The sequence below is a fragment of the Hetaerina americana genome, unplaced genomic scaffold, assembly GCF_022747635.1.
Source record: "Hetaerina americana unplaced genomic scaffold, ioHetAmer1.1.p SCAF_4, whole genome shotgun sequence".
Classification (NCBI taxonomy): domain Eukaryota; kingdom Metazoa; phylum Arthropoda; class Insecta; order Odonata; family Calopterygidae; genus Hetaerina; species Hetaerina americana.
Window position 1 is genome coordinate 4,018,840 of NW_027286985.1, and position 18,362 is coordinate 4,037,201.

An 18,362-nucleotide genomic window follows, 5' to 3' on the forward strand; every position below is an offset into this window, starting at 1 on the left:
TAAGTATTTATAAATCTTTGATATGAGCATTGAAATGTTTCTCTTTAAGTTCAGTGAGTACTCATTAACAACTACAATCTAAATAAATAAGCCTTTTAAAGCCATATATATATACTGAGAACAAATACCTAATGGAATTAATTGATTATCATGATGAAAAACTCTTTTAACAAACTTAAGTATCATTTTTTTCTTTAAAAAAACATTAGATAAGTTGGCAGCTTCAATAATAATATAAAAATGGGAGAGGGAGGAATGTTTTGTAAATACATTTTTGTATACAATAATGCTAGGATTAGGATAAGAGAGTGTGAGTCAGTGTAGGGTCCTGGGGGTTGGGGGGGAAGGAGGAGGAGGGAAGGGCGCCATGCCCCCCACACCAAGGAACTTCCCATGATTTATAATGCTTTTATTCAGTTTCAATAATTTGATTAATAATATCAAACACCCAAAAACCAAATAAATTTGCTTTACAATAAAGTATTACACTTGGATTCTAACTTCAGTCTCCCCTCCTCACCTCCCCTTCCCCGAATCAACAGTACCATCAAGGGTCTATCTCCACTATCTTGAAAGAAAACCCTGGATCCACCCTTAGTGTAAGAAGGTTTTGTAGAATATTGATTTTGATATAATACAGATAAAATGGTGACAGGTTTGGCAGAGAAAGGATATATGAAATCTGATGATATCAGATAAGCTCTCAGAATGTCTAAAAGTTGAACAAATGATAATGCAACTTATTTAATAATAATTAAATATGAGAGCTTTACTGACCATCTTACATCATTTAGGAAAATACAAAATTTAAACGGTGTCTGAAGAAGAGACATAATGAACTTGTCCCTTGTATTCCCACTGAAACTATTATGCATGTATTATTAAACCACAACCAATGAAATCCAATTCTGGGAATACACTGAAAAAGGTTAAATACATGTGCAAAGTTTTTTTGGGAAATAAATTTTTGAAGTCTAGTAAAGCGGTTTAAAAGTGTGGCTCCAGGTTTTCTTTCTGAGTGACCACTTTCTGAACAGCGGGATATTCATTAAATAACCAATAAACTGTGAAAATTTAATCAACTCAATTGTGAGATTGACAAAGAATTTTTCCTTTGTATTTATTTATATATATAAATGTATAAATGTGACAGAAACTCAGATGAATAAACTTCTCATGATCAATATCCCTCTTAGCTTTCATTAAGATTAGTTTCAAGTTAGTTCATTAGGTCACAGTAAGGGCATTTTCATGAAAATGAACTAACAAAACAAAGTTACTGGCCCTGTTTCTATGTTAGGTTCTGATTCATCTATGGAGTTCACATTAAAAAAAAAATCAAGTGCTTCATTACAAAAGTGGAGATTTAAAAGATATTGTAATTGGTAATTTTATTTATTCTGAAAAATGCCAGCTTAGTAGTTTTACATTAAAGGACCTTTTTAAAAACGCACCAGGATTACTATTCATCAGAAGAAGTATTTTATGCATCTATGTATGTCATTTAATTATGTATGTATGTCTTTAAAAAATCAGCTACATGTACTTTGTAATAATAGCAGACAATATGTATAATTGAACTGATCATTTTTATTTGGATGAAGAGAAGCAAAATAATTGTTCATAACAATGTGTTTTTTTTTAATTCATCAGATACTTTGGATACCTCAAAGTAAGCGCCTGAAGTAGGTACTAGCCAGCTTAGTATTTCATCAGGCCAGTCTAATTCGAGCAAATTTACTAACTAGTACTGTACAAACTCAAAAATTCTAAAGGGTAAAAATGCAGGTTTACAGCAAATATGGTATTATTGACTAGATATCAGAATATCACTTTTCTCAGACACTGAAGGAGCTATATTTTCATCAAACTTTCTTAATTCATAGTTGCAATCAGAAGAGCAAATAAAATAATGTATGCTGTCAATTTTATAATGATGGAGGAAATACAAATTAAATTACATTGTGAAACCTTGCTTTGATAGAGGCATGTATATTGTTAATAAAATGGTCAAGTGAATTATACTTTTCACATATTCAATTGAATAATGCAAATTGTTAGTTTTCACTCTCAAAATTTTATCTTCATTTGCATTTCTTATTTGGTACAAATATTTTTGTGATTAAAACATGACGGCAAGTTTTTCAAGTGAGTCACACATATGCAGTTGCTTAAAAACTGCATTATACATCACTCAGGTTTCATAACTTTTTCATTGAACTTGCACGAATTAGAGTAGTTCATTTTTATTTTTTTACTAAATTGAAAATGGTAATTCTTTTCTTTAAAAAAAGAGTCGTAAGTACCTATGTAAATATTTCTGCATGAATAACTCCACTAAAGAAAATACACATCTAGGTTTCACTATATTTTTAATTCAAGTAAACTCATGCAATACTCCACGTCCAGGTAATTCCATGTCTATTAATGGACTTAGAAGAATGAAATATTTTTACCTTGTAACTATGTACAATATTTACCATACTAGATTTGCTGTACAGAACAATAATACCATATATATATATTTTATATATGTATATAAAATACATATATAAAATATAATATATATATATATATATATATATATATATATATATATATATATATATATATATATATATATATATATATATATATATATATATATATATATGTATATATATCTTCGAAATGGAATGCTCTTCGGCGACGCACAAATATTTTTTAAAACATAGAGACACAAAGAAAGGACACTCACAATATGTTATTTGACGTTTCGACGGCTTGGCCATCGTCTTCAGAATGGCGTTCTCGGGAAAGAGCGGAGAGGACATGTGAGGGGGAGGGGTGAGGGAAGGAGAGGTAAGGGGCCAATAGGAAATGAACAAGGGGGAGGGAGGGGATATGTAGGCAGTCATAAGATTCATTCAGTGGGCTTGGTTCAGCCCAGGCAGTTTAAATGACTGGGCCACCCAGATATGCACCATCTCGCGGGTTCTCACCTCTATTATACTAGCAGATTTGGGAAGGATTTCAATCACCGAAACGGAGAAGCAGTCCTCAAAAGATTGATTGCGGGAAGCAGTGTGAGTAGGGATGGGATAATTAAAGAAGGTGGGAGATTTGGTGGAATATCGGTGGTTAGTCATGCGGAGGGAAAGTGTGGTCGTGCATTCGCCCACGTAGAAGGCAGGGCAGAAGTTACAGGGGAGGCGATATAAAGTATTTTTTGAGGTACAGGTGGCAACCGGTTGGGAGTTGGTACTGAGTGAGGGGGAGGGTATTAGAAGATGGCAGCATTTGTAGCGTGGGCGGTTGCATGGTGTGGATAGGGGCGGGGGAGAGACGGGGGTGCTCGCAGTTGGTTTTGTCGACTTGAAGATGTCTTGCAAGTTCGACGGGCGTTTAAACGAAACAGAGGGACAATGTGGGAAAAGTGACGTGGACTGACTGTTATTAATAATTGGGAAGAGGTAACGGATTAAATGCTTAATTTTGTGTGTTCCGGGGAAGAAAGTGGTGGCAAGATGAGGGTATTTTGGGCGGTTTGGTTTGGGGAGAGGAGTGTACCTCGTCTCTCCCTCACCTCTCCCCCCCACATGTCCTCTCCGCTCTTCCCCGAGAATGCCATTCTAAAGACAACGGCCGAGCCGTCGAAATGTCAAAACAACATATTGTGGGTGTCCTTTCTTTGTGTCTCTATGGTTTAAAAATCTACATCTTTGTTTTTATATATATATATATATATATATATATATATATATATATATATATATATATATATATATATATATATATATATATATATATATATATATATATATATATATACACACATATATACACATACACAAACAGGAACAAGTTAAAAATTATGGAAGTAGAAAAGTTAGCATTCATTACTTTGGCTCTTATAAATATGAAGTGTTGAAATTTTGCAGGCAGAGGTAATTATTTGCAGCCTCCATAAAAATGTAAAGTATGATATGTATGGATGCATATTTTACTGAAAATTTCCAGTTGAAAAAAGATATGCACATAGAATACCTATGCATGTAATAGAAAGAGAAATAGAGAAGAATATGGAAAGGAAGAAAACCCTAATTTAACGAATTACTCACCATATTACTCCTAAATTGATTGTCAAGAAAATGAGTGGCAACATGGGCTGGCAGGAGATTAAACAAAATCCTTTTATTGCTATGTTGCAGGGCATCCATTTCCTTTTTCTCTTCATTAGCCTAATAAGATATGAAGATAAGAGCAAATTTTAGTTATTATGAAAAAAAATAAAATTATAAACAAATCAGTTGTGAGAAAATCTTTATGGCTATTTGATTGCCAAAATTTTGCTACCATTATTGCCTAGAAATAATAATAATGGAACATTAGATTTTAACATTGAAAAAATCCACACATAAGAAATTTAAAACAATCTTTGATCAGTCATATGCATATAATGCAATGAAGCAATGACCATTTTGCATACATTTTAATTATAAATGAAAAATAAGTACATGCTGTAATGATAATAATTAAGCTTGGTTTCTGTTCCAGCAGAAAATGATTATGATACAATTTTACTGCTTTAGTGAGGTTTTCAAAAGAGATGGTCCAAATGAATATTGACAGATGAGAGGGGCAATGAAATGGTACCTAAAAAGATCTGTATTAAAGTGGTTTATTTTCAATCTTCTTGTTAAATGGGGAAGTAGATATGACAATAACCTATCATGAATACCCTGATGACCCTGATATGAAATACTGCCAACTGGAATACATTCATGGTTTGTATAAAACGCATTGGGAAAAGTGTGAGAAAAATAGATTTATTTCATATATTGCCACAATGCCTCAAAATTCTTCAAAGCACACCCCTTGAGCATAGACACACTTATGCCAGTGGCTTTTCCATTAATAAAAGGCTCCCTGGTAGATGGATTCCGGAAGGTCATCAAGGGTATGCATTCAAGAATCTTTGGCAGCACTGATGGAGTCCCATGGTGATATCCTTTGAGGAAGGATTTCACTTTTGAGAATAGAAAATAGTCTGCTGGTCCCAAGTCTGGGGGACTGTAAAGGGGTTGAGAAACCATTGTGGTGCCATGGCAGAAGGTCTTCGCAAATAGACACTTGACTCTGGTTGCCCAACCAGACCTCCGAGACAAGTTTAGCGTAGATCTTTTGCATTGCCAAATTTTAATTCACAAAGGTCTGCACTGTCATTGTATCAATGCCAATATGATCTGTGATCATGTGCACACCTAACCAACGATCTAAATTCAGCACCCCACGCACAAATCAGGAAAAAATTGTCACAGATACTTTTTATACCAAACTTATATAATATCAAAACTATTGAAATAGTACAAAAGAAAAAAATGCTCTTCCAAAGGAAACAATTGGGTGTTTAATAAAAATAATTATATGGCTGGCAAAGCATTTCAAACAGGCCAAGGATTAAAAACTTGCAATGACGTTAATGATGGTATTTAGGAAGTTACTTAGGAAGGAAGCCACAAATATAGATACATTGTTCAGCATGTATTCTTCTCCTTTTGAGCCGGAAAGTAATTTTTTTATATTCCCAAAGTTCCTGGATTCACGGTTCAAAGTCGATGGGCAGAAGTGAAAACTCACACAGTGTATGATCTCATGTAAATCATAAAAGGCTAAAAAAAGAAATTGCAAAATAAGAATTAAATTTCAAATGATTCATCATAAAAGAAAGAAGCAAATGAAAGGGGAGGTAATAAAAGACACAAAGTCTGCCTGCACATTCAATATGCTTTCAGTTTTGAATTCACAGCATAAATATAATTACAAAGGCTTCCATACAGTATATAGTTTTAAATATTTTATCTATCAATTCCTGTCCTTATACTTCTCATTTCTTATTAATTGCTCCTTACCTACTTACTGCAACTGAGTTCGGTCTCAAAATTGGAGAATGTACAAGAAAGAGGCAAATAGTTGGATGGCGAGACAATGTGCTAGGAAGAAGCTAGCATACACCTGTCACTCCCGACTTTTTAATTCCTCTGAATTTCAACTTACTCCAACATTCCTCAGTAACATTACCAACTCCTCACTCCTAAAAAGCTTAATTGCTCCATTAATAGCAGGGTAAGGGAAACAAATAATTTTATTGGTATTTGTGTCAATTTCATTAATTTCATTCATCACTGGGTGCAATTAGTATAGCATGCAGTGATGAATAATGATGATGCAATAAGTTAAGAATATTTGCAAGCAATGTGATGCGCTCCAATTGTTTCAAATGTGTCTTTTTAGAACCAATAAACATCAATCAATTGATGAGAAAAAGAAATTCAGTTGGACTGATGCTTACCTGAACTTGCCACAGGAAGTCCAGACGAGCAGTCCATTCAACATGGCGGGCATGAATAAATACAGCCAACAGGAACATAAGGGCATAAACCACAGCCAATGCATGCTGAGGGACAGCCGCACTGAAATATTAATGTATAGTTTCAATCAATTTCATATCGAATGCAACTAATAAATAACAAATGAAAATAGTAAAATGATTCCACAAAAAAAAACTAAATCTGTAAGTTATAACATCCTCTAATAAGAACTGACATAGGCAATTATAAAGTTGATATACTATTCAGATTCAAATACAAACTTGAAGAGTACACAACTACCATATTTACGTACATTCAACCTATATTTATTTTAAATTTTGATCTATAAACAAAGTATGGCCAGCAAAACAAATATAAGTATTTGGAAAGTAATATTACGATGACATTTTTTATTTATTAGGGCATAATTAATTGATTAGTTTTCTCATTTTCCTCTCATAAAGGCTGGAACAGTATTAAAATTTTATTTTGCACATGTGAAATTTACTCTTTCCCGGCCTAAAAGGGTTCCTTAGCCAAAAGGAAAAGAGGAATGGGTGGTGGAATTCTTAGGGTGGTATGTTGGAAGAATAAAGTGCATTGAAAGTTACAAAAAAGGAACTATTATAAAAATGAATGGAAATTATATTGTTCAGGACATCCACAAGATTATCTTTCCCATTTTTCCAGTAATAATAGTCTTTCTATGTAGGCATGCATGATATTGTGATTTTTTGGGCTATGAATACATATGCAAATATTCAATTGAGTAATATTGAGAAGCCTGGAGGAAGAGCAGTTACTCTAATCTCTGACTACTTGAAGACAGAATATTCTTTTCTACATGCACAGACATTACATATTGAATATAGAGAAAACAAAATTTTTTACTCCATAAGGTCATCTTTTTGGAGGTAATATCAAGTTTATTTCGATTACAGTTCACTAAATTCCTTTTTTTTGTAAAACTTGTGTACCAATAGTATGGCAGAAATCATTGGCTGATCATGTCAGCTTTTATTTTCAAATAATAGTATGACTAAAAATTACTCATTTCTATTTCCCTTGAGAGATTGCAAAAATATATTTACTATGTCTGTTTATATAAAAAATATGCAGCACACCAACTGCTTGTCTAAATTATAGAACACAAACAGAATTGTCATAAAAGCAGCCTCACTACATTGAATGTTCAGTTGACTAATGATGATTTTTTTTTATTCATACACAATTTTTGAATTTAGCATATTCCAGACCATGTATCACACTTAAAATTTATTCATAAATGAATAACTTTTAATGAGATAAATTTTTACAATCTATCTGCAAGCAGGAGTACTTACTTAACACGGACATCATAACAGGAAAATATATGTGAGTGAGATCCTTCAATTAGGAGTAAACAGACAGTAGCCATGACTAAAAGGATAGCTCCTTTGATGGGAACAGGTAGCCTTAGAAACGCTGCAGCCCCTAATGCCCCAACACCACCTGATACAAGTGCAACATACTGAGGCAAGTGGCAAACTCTGTGCTCATCACTCCCTTCTCCACCTAAATTTCCCTCCAACCCAGGCACCCTTGCATTATTCCCCTCATGACTTGCTCCCCCCACAGAAGAGGTAGTTGGAGTTGCATTAGTTGGGCCCGCTGGAGGCAAAGGTGATTCACATTTCACGTCAGTTCGGCATGTAAACTGAAAATAAAATGGAAATAATCTCAGAAACACTGGATCATACGTGGGTGGCCATTCAAAATAATTAATTTAAGTATAATATTTATTGAACTATTATGGTTCGCACTTCAATTGGTGTTAATTAAACAAAAGGCCTTGCTGACACATCTTTGTGATCGCAGATGAAGAAACTTTGAAAGTTACTGGTGCATTAAAAGCATCTACACATATTGAATGAGTATACAGAGCACAGCACTCATGAAATTGCTTTGCAAGTTTCCAAAATTTTAAGAGCAGTAAAAATGCATCCTTACCACATTTACTGTGGCAACAGCAAACACAAGGATGATGGAAAATATTGATATAGCCATTCTGAGTCGTGCCGAGCGAGACAGGTCACAAGGGAGGCAACGGAGGCGTGCTCCTAGGAGAAGCACCAGTAGTACAGCTAGCCAAGCAAATGCCACGAGAAAGAGCAGTAATAAGATGAGTGTCCGTGGCAGAACCAGGGCCTGGGCACCTCCTGCACCGACAGCAAGAGCCAAACTTACTCCAAGGGATGGAGCAAATCCTGAATCACACTCTTCTCGATACTGTAAAAGTTAACAATGTAAAAATTATGAGAGAGACAGAGAGGAAATACACACTCAAAACTCAAGAAACCAGCATGTTACTTGACTTACCTGGGCTTCCTTATGCCTGTCTCGAAACCTTAGGGTCAGGAGTGAAACGTGAGTGGATTTTTCTCGATCAACGCTACGGGCATCAATAGCCTGAGACAGGTACTTGTTGACTCGATTGGAAGGGGCCACTCCACAGCCATGGAAGTGATTGTGGTGGTGGCCACTGTTGTACATACTTGAATGGCGCTTCTTGAATGGTCTTTTTAGTGGATTATCTGAATTTTTGGCCTGTAGATTAACATATATTTAAATGCCACAGATTTGAAATGCCAAAAAGTCAAAGAAAACTCTATATGATATACAATATTAAGGTGGTAGTGCGCATGAGTCATCTTTTAATATTCTAGTCTATATTCTAAACGTCAACTTAAGAAGAATGATATATTATCATCTCTGATAGGAGAGATAATAGAGAAATACGTAAGAAAGTATGAAAGAAGAAAGAATGACGTGCAAGTTTGACAAATTACAAGAGAGACAATTCAGATAATCAAGAGAGAAAAATTAGACAATATTTAGAATTCAGGAGAATAAGAAAATTAAGAATATTGGGATGAGATAGAAAGCAGTTGGTAAATGGAAGAGAATAAATGGTCCAGCATCCCTCTTGAAATGACAGAAGAAAACAAATCAATGATAATTTTAAGTACAAGAAAAGGAAGAAAGAAGAAAATCAAAGGCTTTAAAGTCACTGTAAGAAAAAGAACCCATAACCATCCTGCATTTAAAGGAAATTACTACTGATGACAATTTGATTAGTTAATACTTGGAAATAAAAATAAGAATTTATGTTAATATAGATAAGCTTAAAAAACCAGGTTAACCCAAAAATAAAAATGAAGTAAATAAATATACTTTAATTACTCCTTAGTGGACCTGGAATTTATAAGAACAACAAAGATTTAAATGGCAGGTATATATCACACAAACTTCATGCCTGTAGCTTATGCTTACAGTAAAAATGTAGAGAAGTAAGTGTAAGTGCCCTTATGCAAGTATTCACCTTATTTGCAATGTCCCTGAGATCAAGAGCTTCTCCACCAAAGGTCCTTCCAGCTCCGATGCCTGAACTGGCTGCATTAGAGCCAGTAGCTGGATGGTCTGCATGGAGTACCCTCTGAAGGTCAAGCACCTAACGGTAAATGGCCACTTGTTCAAAATAGTTCGAGGCCTCAGCTAATAATTTCATCTTATGAAAATTCTCTCTTTCATTTCTTTAAAAACAGCTATTTTATAATTACAATCATTCTCAAATAAGTATATGATGCGGCAACTTTTAAATTTTGAAAGAAGGATATCAAAAAAATGGGAAAGAACATCAAAAATAGAGGAAGATTAAACAAACACTTTTTTTACTTTCATATTAACCAGATGGGACTTTGACTGGCAAGTTACTGAATATTTTAAGTCACCCAGATGTTTAAAATATTCTTATAAATGCAATTAAACTGTTTAAAAAATATTGATACCTACAAGTATATATTATCAGTAGAAATGTACACCACTTCCAGCTGTTAGTAATTCAAAAACAAGTGAAGAATATAATTTAAATTTAGGCATGCATTTTATTTTAAAAGGATATTTCCCAGTAAAAGGTGAATTTCTAGAGATGAAAATGAATTCTGACAAACAAAAAAGTTAAGAAATAAGTATGTGTTAGCAGGAATCAGTAAAAAGAGTAATCAGCATTAAGTCTGTGAACAGAAGAGTTGGTCAGTGTTAAATGACCACACTAGAAGCAATGAAGCATTCAAAAGACCCCCTTCTTATTAATCTAGGTCATTTTCACAAACTGCATGCACACAAACCAGCACAGTGAAGATATTTTCTATAACAAAATAAAATAGGAAATTATCTTTGATTCACATTTTAATCCAAACAGATGCTTAAAATCCTCGGAAAAAAAAACCTGCAACAACTGCTCATAAATAAATGCCTCTGCATAATAAACTAACTATGCACAATAGATAAAGCCTAAACTTATGTTGTATAACTGCTTTAAGCTGTTTGGAGAGCTTAAGGACTCTCAGCTCAAAACAATTTCACTGCACTCACAAAATTAAAAACAAAGATTTATTTTCAAACTTGCCTAACTTTCCCAACATTGCCTGTAAGCACAAGAAATATGGTGCACACTGCCACACACAAGCCATCTAACGATTGCTATTTGTGTAAAGTTTTCCAGCAATTACACATTCACAAGACAAGAGGCATTAGGGGAGGTGTTGTAAGAGATGGCAAACACACACTCAAGTTTATTGACAGATTAAATAAGAGAGCAAAGTGGTTCTATATAAAGGGGAAACACTTACCACATCCTACCACATGAATGGGGAGCAGCAGAACACATGCACAAGAGATAAAATATGCTCAATAAGGCACGTTCCTTGTAAAGAATAACCTAATACACAGCACGGCTATCATGGACCATTCAAAATCCATTAGGCACACAGAATACATTTTAACATCAATCCATCATTATTCCTCACCACATAAAACATTTGAATATTCTTCCAAATTACTTATAAAAACACTTGGTGTTATGAGACGAAGTCTCCTTTGAGCAATAAAAGCTTTTACCTCATGTTAGTGTGTTTTATTTTCTGGCCTACCGTATTTGTGAGCACATAAAATAAAACTCTTAAAACAACAAAAAATGTATTGTATATATGATGAATGTTTTGCCTGCAAGATACAACTGGTGGAAAAAGTGTTTAATTTTCTTTGTACGTGACAGATCTAGTCTTCATGTAGGTTCTGATCAAATTTTAAGCATTTAGGTAAAAAATCAAATTAGGTGGAGTAAAAAATCAAAACATTTGAGTTTTCTATAACTAGTTTGGAAAGGCATGAATATTCAATAAGGCAGTAAAGAAACAAAGCATTAACGACAATTTATTTGCTACCTTGTCATGAGATGGCAGGGCATTAATATGAGATATAATTGTAAATTCTTTAAGGATGCATAATGTATTTAGGTAAGTAGGTACCTGCCTAATGACAAAGGACATCCACAAATGCATCCCAGAAAAACATTTAAACTAGACTTCAGTCGGTAACTATAAATTATTGCAATTTTCATAGCAACAGGCAGAGAAACATGATATATGAAGGTTCCACAGATTTTTTCAAAATTTTGCAACTTAAATGGGCTGCTAATGAAGAATACCTAACCCCTAGATTTTGACTACTTATACCTCTTCTGAAGATATGAAATATTTTAATCTGAATACACCCAAAGAAGGATGGATGAAGCAGGTGTGGTCAATGTGTAATTGGCTGTTGAAATTGAAGCATTGAACTGTACATTTATGCCTGCCATCTTGAAGTGGATGTTTTTCAAGTGACTACTGCTGGTTTCCTCAATTAATTTGATCATTGTGTGTGAATGATTTCATTCCATCTTAAATGTTTCCCATTTCCTGAAGATGAGGGAATGTTATGAAAGTCAAGTTTTGTCAGTAAAATTCAAAGTAGCATTTAAAGAGTGGTTATCTTTCTCTTACCTTTAGAAAAGAATAACAAGTTTAGCACTGACATAAGTGGGAATCAATTAGAGAAGGTGGAACAGTTCATGTCTTTGGAAATTGCTTACAAGAAAGGTGGGTTTGGTACTGAGTCTAGGAGATAATGCCCTACTAAAAAAAGGATTTGGAAAGATATGAGAATTGATGACAAAGGCCTTGATGGTAATGCAAAGAAAATATTAGTAAAAATTTGATATAGAGTAGAGTGCTGCATGATTCTGATGAAAGAATGGGAGGGAAGAGTAAAGGCTTCAGAGATGTGCATGAGAGAAGGGGTGATGAAGAGTTTAGGATGGCATTCAAAATAACCTAACACTGAAGAGTCTATCCATGTACCACAAGGCTACATTCAGAACACCTACAGCTATCAAAATGATCCATGAAAACAAGGTGATGGGGATTTAAATGAGCTGATGACTGTTAAGGATGTTGGTCAACCATGAGAATCATGGATTGGAGAGATAGTATGGGAATAGTAAGGCTACGCTGGAGGGTGAAGAGAAGCATCAGCACTTTCAAATCAATTTTGCAAGAATGATATCAACGACATTTCTGACATCACAATGTATTATGAGACAGTGATAAAAACCACTCCATACTGCATGACACTGATTTTGACAACTGTTCACAAATATATGATACATATGAATTGAACATAACTGAAGAGCATTCCTTCGTGTCCAAAGATGCATGTGACCCTCTTCACTTTTACTGGGAGAGCATTTTACACTATAGAATGCTGAGGGTTACTTGAAACCTGGATAATAACATTCAGTAATGTACGAAGTTTTGTTGCTCTCAGGTATAGGATTGAAATCTTACACCATATTTTCAAATGAACCATTGTGCTTACAGGTTGATTTATAACAGTTTTTTGCAATGGCTTTGAATACTCCCTTTGGTGTGGCATAAATGCTGCTAAGTGAATTAGGAGACTACCAGACCGTAGCTTTGCATATGCATGCTTAGAAAATATAAAAATGAAATATTCCAACAAATAGCATGACAAGAATGATCTTCCAGCAATCATTTAATGCATGTTCAATTAAGTTTTCCTGAATAGAACGGAAACTGTCTTTTTTTATGGAAATGCTCTAGCAATTATTAATGTTTTGGAGAAATAACAATTAAGCAATTTACACTCTTTTATTTGAAATCAGATGGATGCGGAAGGGACCTAAATAAAGATACATAATGCCTCTAAATTGATAACAGAGTTAATGTGACAGTGATTGAGAAGAAAGTAGAAACTAAATCATGTCATGAAATTCCTTCATGGTGGTGATATGCAAATATTTTCAACTATCAGGAATAAAAATATGTAAAAGCTACAAGTAAAGTTCTACATCAACAAAATAATTCTGCATTGATGGAGTGTGCAAGCATTACACTTGATGAGCAATGTTGTGGAATATTTGGGTACCATGCAAACAATGCCTACTGACTCAAGCAGTGTCCGCTCAGTAATGTAGATTACATAATTACAAATTTCATGGCAAATACAGTGTGAAAACATGTTTGGTTATATAAAATTGTACCATAAAACACTGAGACAAATGTTTGGCAATTTAAACTAGAATTGGGTGGTTTACTGTGACACAAAAGCTCAAATTTATTTACAAATTCTATTGAGCAAAAACATATTTATGGTAGGAACTGCTTCTCCTACAATCAACTGTTTACTCTACAACCATAAGGTAAAAGTAAAAACCCAAAAAGGTAAGCATGTAGACCCACCAAATTGGGGGTCGCTATAATATAATACATCTAGTTTCCTGGGTAGCCCCTATAGGATTGCATGAGATCTGAGAGCAGACAGCTCATTATTTGAATTTGACATGGTATGACCAAAATAGCCCAAAAATATGAACTAATAAATGATTTTTATGATTGAAAAAGTTTCAGTCAAATCCATTTAGAAGAGTAGTCATAAATGTTAACTCTTTGCTGTCAAAAACTCAGACTGAAGAATGGAGGATTACACGTTTAAATTCATTAAATGAACTAAAATATAGCACAGAAAGTAGAATACAACCTCACTATTTATTCTCCTTATACATCATCAGCACAGTAGCTGTTTCAATAAGTAGTATCTCAGTTTTTTGATTATATATTTGTCAACAAGCAATAAAACTTCTTGTGAAAGTAAAAATGCAATTTTAAGAAGTATCTTCCAATAAAAAGTTCAATTTAAACATCTTCCAATCCGCATATTATTCCTTGCATGGAAGATTATAATATTTTGCTATGGGAAAGTTATCATTGCAGTGATAAGCATTATATGATGCTACGCACATTTTTATCCAAAACAAAATAAATTCAGACATCTATTCTTAATCTGAGTGGCTTCTCTGTTAATGATACTCAGTTTTCCAGATTTAAATACATACTGGATTCTATTTGTCATGAATTACAGGGAATTATTCCAGTAAAATATGCAGAGTGTGTAAATAAAGCACAAAACCTCTGCTCCATGAAAATAAAGTACAAAAAAAAACTCCTCCGCTCCATCTAAACACTGGCTCATATATTGAAATGAAATAACCACCTGATGATGACATTAACGTCGAAACCTGGGTTGAATTTTTTAAATAAAGTGCAGGGAATTACAAAGTGCATTTCATTCATATTTAGGAAATTTAACTAAGTGGCATTTTACACTAAAGTAAGTTTTATTCACAGCAAGATTTATGACTGAAGATAGCGACCAATAAGGTATTGGGAATGATTTCCTTATGCCCTCAGATTTGCCTTCAGTTGCTCGGTACTTTTTGGTGTAACTTGGTATCAGCAGCTACTTTCCATAATACTGTGATGTGAGTGGCTATTACATAGATATCTTAAATCATACAACTTATTGATTGTCTCTAGATTTGATATCAAGACTATAATACAACAAGAATTTATGATATTAATAATGTTAATAATTAAATGTAAAGAGTATACATATGTTTTACAGCAATGAGCATATAATCTCTGCTTGATACTATAAAATTGCTTACTCTCCATTAGCTGAAAGAAAATACTTTTCTTTTCAACCTTCTATCAATGTCAGAGTATTAAATTCACTTTACTTGTAAGCTTCTCTCATGCCAGATATGGAATTGGCCGCAGTTGATACCATTTTAGATGCCATCTGAAGAATGGCTTTGAGTGACTTACTAGTTACAAAATAACACTGCTGGAGTCTCATTCAGTAGCCCATTGCTGAGTTATGGAAAGATTAGGCGCAGAATTCAATAACAACAGGCATCTTAACTTTTAGGGCATTACACTGTTTCAACAGAGCCCATATGGCTTGGCATTTTTCTTAGATATTAATACACTACATTTCTTACAGGAACAGCAAACAAACTCTACAGATCATTTTGATAATTGATTGTTTTCTGTTCTCACCTACTTTTTCTTTAGGAATTAATTTTACTCTGGTAAATAAATAAATGCTCAAATAGTATATGATAATGCACATATGTAGTATGTAAAGTTGAGAATCAGTGGACACCTAACTTTTATAGCAGCAGAAATTTTTTCTCAAGATATCTAATCAAACTTTAAATTGCTGTGTTCTGTGTCAGAAAACATACATTTTCAGATATAATGTTTTTATAGGTTCATTATTTTCTCCAATTTCAAATGACATAGACAATGAATAACACATAAATACAATTTGTACTCTATTTTTCTTATTCAGAATAAATTTTATTTTCAAGCAAAGTTTTAAATTGCTCAGAATTTAAATTGTAAACTTCTACGAGAAAGATTAAAAGTTGAAACTTATCTTGGGCCTAATGAAGAGAGTTTAAGATGTGATCCAGAAACATGAAAACTGTTTAGTGGCATTCTTATTGTTATGACACATGAAAAATAAGAATTTTAAATGAGAACAACATCGAATCTCTCTGTTAAAACTGCTAAATTATGAAACCAATAAATCTTTGAACAATACATTCGGGTTACCTATAGTAGCTTCCAAATCAATCTTGTTAAAATAATTAAAATAACTAGCCAGCACTTCAAAATATTCACTAAAAATTTCATGTACCAGATAATAATTTTAAACATACCTAAAATTGAAATCGTAAATGGTCAAAGCTGGGTATAAAAAAACATTGCTAACCAATAAGTAGGTACCTAGACATGGAAAATTTTCACTGGTTTAATTTGGAGTAATTACTTTATGCATTTAACATAAAACATTGCTATTTGACATAAAGCATAACACCAAACACTGCATCCTAGGGTATAAGCACACAAAAGTACTAAGTACATTGACATATGTACAGGTATATCCATAAATTATACTTTAAAATTCACCCAAAACATGTAATTATACTTGAATTATAATTCATCACGACATTTTAACTTGTCTTTTCCATTTAACATAATGATTCTAAAATGCAAAGCATAACTTAGCAAACATATTTATGGACTACTACCCAGCTCTAGGAAGGGTAAAAGATATTTAAACATTAAAACAAAACCCACCTTACGAGCAGTAGCAGCAGATGCATCTGCTGGATTTAATGGAGCTGCCATATTTGAGAAAGGTACTTCCATTGAGTATTTAATTGAATGGAGCAACTGGACTACAACATTGGAGACATTTTTGAATGAGAGTTTCCGTCTGCCAGATGCCCCCATACCACCAAGGCCCCCTCCAATGCCACCCATGCCACGAATCTAGGAGGAATAGAAGGTGTCATTAATATTTTAGAAGCTATATTATCCATCATTCCATTATTAAGTTCCATACTTACAAAATACACTTTCAGGGCAAATACTCATTCACGTAACATGTTTGGCCAAGTACATTAATATTACCAGAAACTTTCTATCTCTAGATTCACTGAATTTTCATTAGGTATTAATTTGGAAAAGAAATAAATGTCCACAAAACATTAATTTATTTCATGATAAGTTGAAATAAGTAGCAAACTTATGCCCCAGTCTAAATGAATTTCCAGCTACACTCTAATATTTATGTAGTTACTTTCAGATCTAGGATAGGATCTTTAACGTCTGGGGCATTCATAGATTCCTATGCTCCAACAACAGCAATATCCCATGATGTACATCGCCATACAAATATTTTGCATTTTTGTGATAAGGGAATTACCATAAATACCAAGAAACATTCAGTTTGCAAAGAAATATTTTGCCATTTTGTCAATATCCCTCCCCCTCAGCAAATCATATGGAGCACATCCCTTGCCCTCATTGCATGATAACATTAACCATGTAATTATATACATGAAAGCAGGAGTTAATATAGCTCCGAGTTTAATACTTTAGTTATATGTTCTGGGAAGTAACTAGGAATATTAGAGCTATGGATTCTGAAATCAATTCAGATCCCTTAATAGAAATGATTACATAAAAAATGAACAATAATCAATTCTTGGGCTTAAAAATACAAAAAGGGATTAATTTACATGCATGATTTAAAGCCATTGATGCCAATAGTCATTGCAGGACAAATGTAATTCCTGATGACATTTGCACTGCTTGAAATATGTACATTATCTGGATCGAAAGAAACTGTGATGTGAAGAAAAGGTGGAAAGAAAATATACTTAAATCCTAACTTTCTGTTTTGAGCTCAGAAGTACTTATTTTTTCACCAAAATTTCGATTTAACATTACTTCTGAAGTGCTTTCAGCATGATACATGACTTAGAACTTGAATACTGCTTTGATCTCCGGAAGCCTGAAAGTTGCTGAAACCTCTGGACATTTATCTGAGGTGTAGTAGGGCTGGGAAGTGGGAAGATTATAGCCACCCTAACCACTTTTTTGATAGTAAACTCCATTTTAACTGAACGAATTCAACTAACCTTTCTCCTGGCTGGGGGTGGAATGATGAAGAACGTATCCACACTGTTATCACGTAGATAGTTACTTCGAGAGCCACCATTTCCAGCCTCCACTTCATATTCTCCACTCAAGTACTTGAGTGTAGCACGTGTAATGTGGACCCTCCTGTCAAGGAAAAAAAATGTTTCAAACTAAAATAAATTACATTCTAAATAAATCATATGGATACAACTTGGTTTTCTAAAATTTTTAAGAATGCCAATTCACTGAGGACATTTTTTTATATTGATGAGGCATTTACTAGAGTACCGTG

The 18,362-nt window shown here is 33.7% G+C and overlaps 1 protein-coding gene across 1 annotated transcript in view; it reads right to left on the reverse strand.

The window, feature by feature from the left end:
* The window catches only part of LOC139692047 (Ca(2+)/calmodulin-responsive adenylate cyclase-like), a 409,861-nt gene that overhangs the window by 35,184 nt on the left and 356,315 nt on the right, over window positions 1–18,362 (reverse strand). The window contains exons 8-15 of the mRNA XM_071590063.1: window positions 18,070–18,214; window positions 16,721–16,915; window positions 9,712–9,840; window positions 8,709–8,936; window positions 8,340–8,618; window positions 7,694–8,046; window positions 6,332–6,452; window positions 4,101–4,220 (exon numbers count right to left, since the gene is read on the reverse strand). Of these exons, the coding sequence (XP_071446164.1) occupies window positions 4,101–4,220; window positions 6,332–6,452; window positions 7,694–8,046; window positions 8,340–8,618; window positions 8,709–8,936; window positions 9,712–9,840; window positions 16,721–16,915; window positions 18,070–18,214 (1,570 nt within the window). The remainder of the gene's footprint in view (window positions 1–4,100; window positions 4,221–6,331; window positions 6,453–7,693; window positions 8,047–8,339; window positions 8,619–8,708; window positions 8,937–9,711; window positions 9,841–16,720; window positions 16,916–18,069; window positions 18,215–18,362) is intronic.